We start from the raw sequence: 9,906 nt of genomic DNA on the forward strand, positions 1-9,906 counted from the left end.
GAAATGCAGGGGGAGGACTTGGATTTCTGGCTCTCCACTGCTGCACCAGCTGCTCCCATGCCCCAGCCACAGGTAGGAATCTTCCCCCATCAGAGGAAACTTCTCTGGTTATTTCTTGCCTGTGAGCTGTGCAGGAGTGCTGTGTCATGCTGCAGCACAGAGGGGAACATCAGCTTCATCTCCTCAGCTTCCTGCTGGGGAGCAGAGATATTGTGTCAGCCCAGTTCAGGGAAAGTGTAATGGGAGACTTCAGGCTCATCCTGTGCAGATCAAGAATAGAAATAGAAATACAGGTGCAGCTCCAGGCTTGGTTGATTTTGTTATTGGTGGGTGTAATGTTATCCAGTTGTATGGTTTTATTTCCCAGGATGAGGTAGACTGTAGCAACATTAATAGACATGAGAGACAGAGTGTGAAAGAAGAAATCTCATGAATTTTGATGGGAATTCTAGGGGAAGAGGCAAGGAATATAAGGGGATGGATTCCTTGGAGGAAATCTTTGGAGTCGTGTCCTCAGGTGATCACATTTGTTGGGTTTCAGAGGCATAAAATGAAAGTCTTGATACCATGTTAGCCTAATGTCATTTCTGAAATAACAGTTGTGAAGAGTTGTCACTGTTGAGTTTCTTTTGGTGTGGGATTGGGTTGTTCCAACTGCTTTCCATTAGTGTCAGAATCTTTCTGCTCATCTCCTCAGAGCGAGCCTGCAATGGGCACTGCTGTGGTGGCTGAATCCCAAGAGGTAAAAAAAGAACAAAGGGAAGAGCAAGATGAAGAAGAGGAGGATGAAGGAAAGGTAAGTGACTCTAGTTAAGAGGAAATTGCCTCAAGCTGCACTGGGGGAAACTTAGATGAGATATTAGGAAAGATTTTTCTTTTTTAATGGAAAGGATTTTCAGACATTGGAACATGCTACCCAGGGCAGTGGTGGAGTCACTGTCCCTGAAAGTGTTAAAAAAACCTGTGGATGTGGCACTTGTGGATGTGGTGGTGCTGGGCTGATGGTTGGACCTGATGGTCCTTAAGATCTTTTCCAACCTTCATAATTCTCTGGCTCTCTGAGGTTGCTGTCACCCTTCAGCCATATTCTCCTGCTGTCTCAAATTCCTTAAAAAGCAGCAGGATTTACCAACAGCACCTGTTCAGTGCAGTGACCACCTGCTGATGTTGCATCCTTGAGGAGCTGTGAACACCTCCTGGTCAGAGGTTTGGTTGTTCCCTGAGCCCAGGGACAGGTCCCAGTTAAAGCTGAGCTTCCAGTTGGAGAGATTCAGCCTGTACTGTTCCCAGGCTGCTTTGGGATAAGGTGTGGGGAGCAGGGTTTACTGGGACCTTGGAATTACTTTTGGGATTTAAGGAATGGCAGCTCTGTTGTGGGTTCTGCAGTAAAGGGAAACTGCTCAGTCCAGGAAGTGCAGAGAGCAAGAGTCTGGAGTTGGAAGTGTGGTCGAGGGGTCACAGCTAGAAATCAAGGGTTTCTTTAAGGGTTTGTTGTAGTTCCTTGTTCTTCTTGGTAGAAGTCCTCCAAGCATAAGAAGAAAAAGCACAAGAAAGAGAAAGAAGAGAAATCAAAGGATAAAAAGAAATCCAAAAAGAAGAGTCATCACAGTGAGGAGGAGCCCCCAGAGTCGGTGCAGAACGGGACACTAGAGGATGAACCACTACCAGTGAGTAGCTGTGCCCAGGCCTGGGGACAAGGAGAGCCCAGCTGGCTGGGAGGGAGGACAGTGCCAGCCCTTTTCAGAGCCATCAGGTCTGGTGTGACTGTGCCTTCTGTCTTGTTTTTCAGCCCATGTCCAGTTACCGCCTTCTTGCTGAAAACCCTTATGTTAAAATGGTGAGTTTGGGTCTTGTGTTCCAAGTGTTGTCTCTGTGTTCCCTCAGAAGGGGTACCCTGGGCATGGTGGAGTGACTTGATACACATTGCTGAAGAGCTGCTTCAATCCCAGAAGGCAGAACTTATAACCAAGCTCCATTTCTTTTCCTTTGGGTGTCCCACTTTGATTTCTAAGTTGATATTTTCCCAGTCCTTAGGCAATCACCAGTGTGTTTCCATAATCCTCCAGCTATACAGATTAACTCCTTTTTGAACCTGGTTTTATCCCCATGCTGTGTTCTGTTCCTTGAGGTTTCAGACTCCTTCCTGTGACATTTTTCCCTTCATTTGCAGACCTATGATATTCAAGGAAACCTCCAGAATGACAGCCAAGTTACTGTGTCTGTTATCTTTGAGAACAAAAGCACTAGCTTCCTTAAGAGCATGGAACTGAATGTCCTGGACTCTCTCAACACTAAAATGCTCCGACCAGAAGGATCCTCAGTACACGATGGGATACCTGTGCCCTTCCAGCTCCCCCCTGGTATGCACAGCTCTGCACAGGGCTCTTGGCTGGCCCTGCACTGCCCTCCTGTGGCAAGAACTGCATGAACGTCTTGCTGTTTTCCAGGAAAACATCTCTGCTTGGGTGTTGCTAGGCTTTCCCACAGTTCCCTGGAGAGGATAAACCTTCTCCCTGTATGGCTGTAATGCAGGTGGTTCTGCACAACGAGAGCAAAGCCTTAATCTAGGGCTGGGAGTCCAAATTCTGAGTTTCTTTTCCAGGTGCCTGCAGGCTGGCACATCTTTGACTACACAAATCCAAAATTCATGATGTGTTTGCTATGAGATTTAAAATGGAACATGGTAATAGGTTTGTGAAGCATTAGGATCCATTCTGGATTTATTCTGGAGTTTTTGTCCCCCTCTTTGAATGGCAGAGGCCTTTTGCAGTGAAGGTTTGTGGTAAGGATGTGCAAGGAGGGGAATTGAGTCCTCCAGAGGTATTAAGCACAGAAGTGAAGGATAATGGTTTTGTACAGAGTACAGTAATACAGTCAAATCAGTGAGCTTCCCTGAATTGCCCTTCTTTCACTGAGGAGTTAATTTGAATCCTGAAACAGCTCACAGAGGGCTGGAATGGCCTCAGGGTGCTTTTCAATCCCCCATGAAAAGCAGTGGGGTATTTATTTGACTTTGGTTTTAAATCTGTATAAGGCAGATCTTGACACAGACTTGTATATGAAAAGGAAAACATAGAAACATTAGAATTCAAATTAGCTCTGAAAGCTACTCTGAAATGTTTATAATAGAATTCCAGTTATGCAAATAGTTTAAATATGTGACACTTTGCCCAGACATTTGTTCAATAACCTCCACAAATGCCAGCTTCCATTGCTGCTTCTGAGATACCCAAGTGCTGTAACAGTGTTGACTCACCACAGCAGTTGTGTGTAGAACTCTCTTCCAACCCAAAGAATTTCAAACTTGGTTCAAAAATAGTCTGCCCATAAGTCAGTTTATGCTAACCATTACTTAGATCTATAAACCATGTTTTGACCTGACTTTTCCCTCTCCTCTCTTCACACTAGGAATCTCTAATGAAGCCCAGTTTGTGTTTACACTTCAGAGTATTGTTATGGCTCAGAAGTTAAAAGGAACACTGTCCTTTATAGTCAAAGTAAGTGCAGCTCTCAACTGCCTCTGCTTCCTTGGGAAGTGCGTCAGGGAGCCAGGCTCGGGTGGGAAGCTCTGCTCTCGAGCTTTTTTAGGCATCATTTCATCTCTGCTGCACCAGCCCATTTTCACATGACATCTTGTGCGAAAAGTGCCCCCAATCCTGCGTCAGCAAGTCCTAGATTGTCATTTCTGAGCAAGGCAGCTTGGAACATGTGCCACACTGCCAGCTAGAAAATCACACTGATCTGCTGGTGGGGAGAGAGGGAACCAGGGTCTGCTCCTTCTGATCTCACTTGGACACTGCAGCCTGGTACAAGGCTGGAAAACAAAACTAAGAATTAGATGCAGTCATTAAGAGTGAACACCCAGACCAGGAGTGAGCTCAGTGGAAAGCATTTTTTGATAGGTATTGAGCTGGATAACATCTCTGATGTTATTTCAGTACAGTTATTAATGTAAAAGCTTTGTGAGCAGCTCAAAGGAAATGAATGGAGACAGTTGTGGCTACTCCTGAGTCAGCTATTATCTCTATTTTAAGGGTTTTTTAAAAATAGCATACTAGTCCTATTTTAGTACCTAAGAATCTGGGAACTATTAATTTATTATTTTGCTCAGGAAATGAACTGTAAAACCACACCTCCAAGTGTTAGTTTAAAGTCAGTCTGCTCAGTTTATTTCAGCAGAGTGCAGGCAGAACTGCAGCCTGGGGTGTCCCTTACCTGTTGTAGGTGCATGTATCAACCCAGCTGCCCAGATCTTTGAGTGGGCTGATGATGTGGTGGGGTGGTTGTCAGACTGATCCTTCAGACCCTGCCAGGCTATTTCAGAGGGAACTCAGCCCTCAGCTCCTTGCTGGTGCCTGTGTGGGGGGTGTGCAGGGGCTCCTCCTCTTGCTGCCTCAGGACTCCCACTCATCTGCTCTCCTTTGCCCTGTTGCAGAATGATGAAGGTTCAACCCATGAAAAACTAGATTTCAAATTGCACTTCAGTTGTGCTTCATACTTGATCACGACGCCTTGCTACAGGTGAGTGCTGTGCTGCCCCTGGCAGGTGAGCTCTGCCTGCTCCTGAGGGGCTGGGCAGTGTCTGGAAGGGGTGACTGTTCTCATGTGTCCAGTGACCTGTTCCAGATGGCTCTGCAGAGGGAGCTCTGTGCCCTGCAGGCTGGCAGAGGCAGCTCTGGCAGCAAGAGGGCACAAGTTGCTTCAGGGGACTCTGGGGTGTGGTTTCCATATTTGCTGTATTACCCATTTTCCTAGAGCTTGGTAGCACTTCAGCTTTTGTGTCCTGACTGTTTCATGGGACAGATTTCACTTGCATTTCTTATAAAACATTTACTTTCCTTCCTGTTCTGCAGTGATGCTTTTGCCAAGCTCCTAGAGTCTGGAGATCTGCACATGAGTTCTATTAAAGTAGATGGAATTAGCATTTCTTTCCAACATCTGCTGGCAAAGATCTGTTTTCATCATCATTTTTCAGGTGAGTCTTCCTTTATGCAAAACCTTCTGCAGAATTCCATATTCTGAAATCTGCTGTGCTTGGGGAGGCTCAGCAGTCACAGGAGCAGGTGGTGTCCAGATTAAATGCATTTGGGAGAGTTTTCTCCAGTTTTGCAACACTCAAAGCATGCAGTGTTCTTCAAAATGAATTCTCCTTGTGTCCCTGTGGAATTCCTGCAGCCCAGTGAAGCATGTGACAGTATCATGGGAGTAGCTGGTGTGGAGTTCAGGCTGTAACTGTTCTCTGGAGAGTGGGTTTGATCTGCAGGGCTTCAGACTCCTTCCCCAGTGCTTCATTTCAGTGAGGGAGAGCCCCAGCTATTCAGGTTTGGGTTTATTAACTAAAACAACAAGCACTGACTGAAGCAAAACAACTGGCTGTTTCATCATGCTCTGGTGTTTGCATTAGACATTGCCTCACTGGAAGCATTTCTGGGGCAGAAATCTACATTCTGAGCAATGTTTTTGCCACAGAACATTTGTGGCTTAGGATACAAATGACTCACCTCGTTATTGTGAAATGTCCCAGAGAGAAGCCAGGAGGAGCCAGGCACATCTTAACCCTGACTTCCTCCTCCCCTCTGTAGAAGCCTCTGTTCCTCGAGGCCAGGCAGAGCCATGGTTGCTCTCCAGGGGAAGCAAGGCTTGAATTAAAATTGAATGGAATGAAATGAAATTGCTGTTTCTCTGCAGTTGTGGAACGCGTTGATTCGTGTGCATCCATGTACAGCCGTTCTATCCAAGGCCATCACGTCTGCCTACTGGTAAAAAAGGTGAGAGCATTGTGACCCCTGAGAGAAGCTAAACCTGGAGCCTTCCCTGCCTTCCTCTGCCTCTTTCCAGTCCCTGAGGTTGCCTGGGAACACATTTATCCCCACTTGGAAGAGGAGCTAATGGATCTTTTTCTTTTTTTTTTTTCCTTTCTAAGGGAGAGAACTCTGTATCCATAGATGGGAAATGTAATGATTCTACCCTGCTTAGCAACTTGTTGGATGAGATGAAAGAGACATTGTCCAAGTGCTGAATACTCCTTATAAAATATTCCAAGGACAAGAAACACACCCAACGTGTAAAGACGAGCAGACCCAAGTGTTAAGTTTCTCCCTCGTACGCATGTACTACCCTGGGGCACGTGCTTTCAGTTAACTCCACCATTGGTTGCAGTTTAGACATTTTAAGGCTGTATGTTACCTTTTTATTTTCAGAACTTTTTATGAACTGTGGTGTTAACCCTTTCTAGCCCAAAGAGATCCTGGTGACATGACTGGAGGAGGGAGGGGAGGAGGGAGGGAGGGAGGGGCACTATTTATTCAGCAGCTCATGATGATCCCGTGACCTTCATCTGTGTGGGGTGGGGACTGAGCAGGACTTTATCAACAGTAGCACAGTTTGTTGATTGTGCTTATGCCAGGGAAGGTTGACTTAATCCTTAGCCATGAAATATGTCTTCAGGGCTGCTGTAGTTGATGTATATTTCTAGCAGAGGCTGGTGCTGGACCAGAAGGCCTCTTTTTGGTTTTTTTTTATATATATATGATTTATTATTATCTCAAGATCTATTGTGATCAGCATATAAACATCCTCCATCTCCTTGAGCTAATCCAAAGGAGCCCTGTGAGAGCTGGGGTGTTTGAGTTTCTGTTTATAGTAGTTGCCTTGAGCCTTAACCTTCTTTTAGTGACAGCTGGAAGAGTGTGGAAGGGTCAAACAGGCTGAAAGTGTTACTGTTTGGGTCTGTGCTCCCCTTCACTGCCCCACACAGAGAATTTGTCAGGCCTCTCCCCTTTGAGCTGTCTCTGCTGATGTGTTCTATGAGTCCACTTCAATTTCACATTCCTGAACAGTTAAGCTGTAGCAAGAAACTGGAAATCCAAAGGGGTCTGTTTCTGCTTTTTTAGCCTTTCGCTCACCAGCTGAGGGTTGACCATTACCAGGTTAGAGAAAGAGCCATGGGTGCAGCTCCTTGTCTGCAGCTCCATGTCCTCCCTCTGGACTCTGGAAGCAGCAGGGTCATTCTGTCTGTGTTCCCTCAGTGTCCCTTGGCCCTGCCCTTGTAGCAATGAGAGCAGATGTGGCAGCACAAGTGCCCTGGGTCCCTGTGGCAGAGTTCTCCCTGCCAGGGTGCAGGAGAGAGGGATGCATTGGGAGCCCCTCTCCTGCCAGGGTGCAAGAGGGGAAGTGGGTGGGGAGCCCTGTCCCAGATGCAGGAAGGAGGGGGGATGAGGATCCCCTCTTCCTGCCAGGGTGCAGGACAGGGGTCATGAGGAGCTGCTCTCCCTGCCAGGATGGGGAGGGGCTGAGAAGCTGCAGATTTGGGACTGTAACAGCTGCTTTAGAGGGAAGAAGGGAGAGTCTGGGAAGTGCCCATTCTGCACTATAGGAATCTTGTGGAGTCACTGATAGGAAAGGGATGTCATGGTGTCCTGCAAAGATGCTCAGTTGATGTCCTTCTCCAACATCCCTTGCTTTCAACTTCTTTTTTTATTCCCCCTGCTCCATTTCTTTCTTTGCTGTTCTGCACCCAGTGAGCAAAACTCCATGGAACATTTTTGCTTCAAGGCACAGGTCAGGAGCAGTTGATTGCTCCAAAAAGGTGCCCAGGGAGGAGCTGGCTGGGTCTGCACGTCTCCAGCACCACCACCACTCCAAACCACCAAACCCCTCTGCAGGGAGCAGGATGAAGTGTTGATCTTATCCCTTGGGTGATGTCCTGTACTTTATGCGTGTCTTGTGCTCTTTACACTCTTCCCACAGGAGGTATTTTGGCAAAGGCTCTGCTCTGGTGCTCTGGGTTCCTTGCCAGGCCCAGCTCTGTGTCTGACAGTGCTGCCAGGATGTGGAGGGTTTGGTTTTGGTCAGCCTCCCTTGGTTAGCCAGTTGTGTATTAGAAACTGAACATATTAAAATTGTCTTAAAGGATAATGTTCCTCAATTAGTGTTTGGGTTTTTTAATTCATGGATGAAAACTGTCACTTTAGCATGTAGAGTCTCTTACAGAATCCTGTGCAGTGATTCTAGAATTTTGAAACTGTATGATGTGTTACATTCACAAATTTATTTGCTATCAACATTCCCTGGAAAAAAAAAAAAGAAAAAGAAAACAACATACCACAAGCTGCTGTAATGATTTTGTGTCAAGATGATCCAATAAACTTTCAAAACAAAGTTAGATTTTTGGCTTTGTAACTGTTCCTTTCACAAGACTGTTCCAGTTTGGATGGAGCTGAAACCAAGGCATGGATTTACCCCAGGGCTGAACAATGTGTCTTGAGTGGATCTAAATGTACCTCCCTTCCCAAAGGGGATAGGGAATTCCTGATACCGCCCCTTTGAAAGGCAGCTCTACAACAGCAGCTGTTACTAACACTGAAATTACAGGAAAAAATAATTTACTATCTCTGTTAACTCTCCATTAAGTTTTTTTTTTTGGCTCATGATTGCAGCTAAAATCCAACACTTGGAAAAATGAGAGCTCTGGTCTGAATGAAGCCAGAATCAGCCCCTGCTGTTACTTCCTCTTGGCCTCCAGGGAAACTTGTGACAAACGTGGTGACATTGAGATGAGGATTAAGGTCCTGTCCTGCCACAGCAGGAATGAGGCCTTGGTTTGGCTGATGCCCCAGTGCTTTCCAGTCACACCAGAAGCTGGAAGAATCATCTTGGGACAGAAAATCCCAAGAGAGTCAGGAGCCACCAGTTCTGCACTGGGAATTGTCCAGTACCTTGCTGCCCATTGGTGGCAGCTGCTGCTCAGGGAGGATCCAGGTTCTCTGTTCTCAGTACTGAATCCCACAGGCCCTGCCATGGGCTGGGACTGCACAAATCTGATGGAATAGGAAGGAAACAAAAAAGCAAACCCCAAGCCAGGAAGTACCTGGAGCAAACCTCAAGTGTTAAATGAGCCACAGGAGCTGAACTGGGGGGGGTGGGGGGGTGATCCTGCCTCTTCCTCAGCCCTGGAGTGCTGTGTCCTGCTCTGGGCTCCTCTGGAGCACAGCTGGAGCTCCTGGCATGGGGTGTGGGCAGGGCTGTGAGGATGATGAAGAGATGGAGAGTCTCCTGTGAGGAGAGGCTGCAGGAGCTGAGAGCTGAGGCAGGGGCAAGAGCAGAGATGGATATAGAATGACACAATATATAATATATATGGATATATACTTGATAAAATGCCTGGGGCTATCAGGACCAGAGGTAATGGGAAGAAACTGGAACACAGGAAATTCCACCTGAGCAGGGGAAGAACTTTGCCCTGCATGTGACTGAGCTCTCACGCAGGCTGCCCAGAGAGGTGGTGGAGTCACTATCCCTGGAGATCCTCAAAAGCCATCTGGACACAATCCTGGTGTGCTCAGGGGCCCCTGCTGAGCCAGGTGAGCTCCAGTGGTGCCTCCCACCCTCCCTTCCGTGGTTCTGTGACCCGGAGTTGCCTGGCACACAGGCTCCTGCCCTGGGGCAGAGCATCATCTGCTCCATGGAGGAATGCAGGCACAGAGGCTCCGAGGCTGCTGGAGCAGGGCCCGGCTGTTCCCGGGAGCAGGAGGGGAGCAGGAGCAGCAGCAGCTGCTGGGCAGGAGCAGCCAAGCGCTGCCAGGAGCCGGGGCCAGCTCGAGCAGCCAGAGAGCCCCGAGGAGCTGAAGCTTCACCCCAGGTTGTGCAGCTCAGCTGGGCTGGAGAGGGGCTGTGAACCCCCAGAGGGGGGAACTGGGGACTGAACTGGGGCTGCAAAGGTTGTGGGGCACCGGCGCTGGAGCTCTGCAGGCTCCAGGCAGGAGTGCTGGGAGAGCAGGAGCTCTGCAGGCTCTGCTTCAGCTTTGGGGCTCCCCAGGGGTTTCCCACCTTGACATTTGTGAGCAGTTCCCTTTGAACTGCTTCCAGCCACTTCTCCTTTTTGTGACCTTAAAGCTGAGGTCTGGG

The 9,906-nt window shown here is 47.8% G+C and overlaps 1 protein-coding gene across 1 annotated transcript in view; it reads left to right on the forward strand.

The window, feature by feature from the left end:
- Positions 1 to 8,164, forward strand: part of LOC117008259 (AP-3 complex subunit delta-1-like) — a 29,995-nt gene extending 21,831 nt beyond the window's left edge. The window contains 10 exon segments of the mRNA XM_042780033.1: positions 10 to 72; positions 698 to 796; positions 1,518 to 1,667; positions 1,790 to 1,837; positions 2,171 to 2,360; positions 3,409 to 3,497; positions 4,436 to 4,521; positions 4,854 to 4,975; positions 5,689 to 5,768; positions 5,924 to 8,164. Of these exon segments, the coding sequence (XP_042635967.1) occupies positions 10 to 72; positions 698 to 796; positions 1,518 to 1,667; positions 1,790 to 1,837; positions 2,171 to 2,360; positions 3,409 to 3,497; positions 4,436 to 4,521; positions 4,854 to 4,975; positions 5,689 to 5,768; positions 5,924 to 6,019 (1,023 nt within the window). The 3' untranslated portion in view covers positions 6,020 to 8,164.
- Positions 8,165 to 9,906: the final 1,742 nt, after the last annotated feature.

The sequence above is a fragment of the Catharus ustulatus genome, chromosome 29, assembly GCF_009819885.2.
Source record: "Catharus ustulatus isolate bCatUst1 chromosome 29, bCatUst1.pri.v2, whole genome shotgun sequence".
Classification (NCBI taxonomy): Eukaryota; Metazoa; Chordata; class Aves; order Passeriformes; family Turdidae; genus Catharus; species Catharus ustulatus.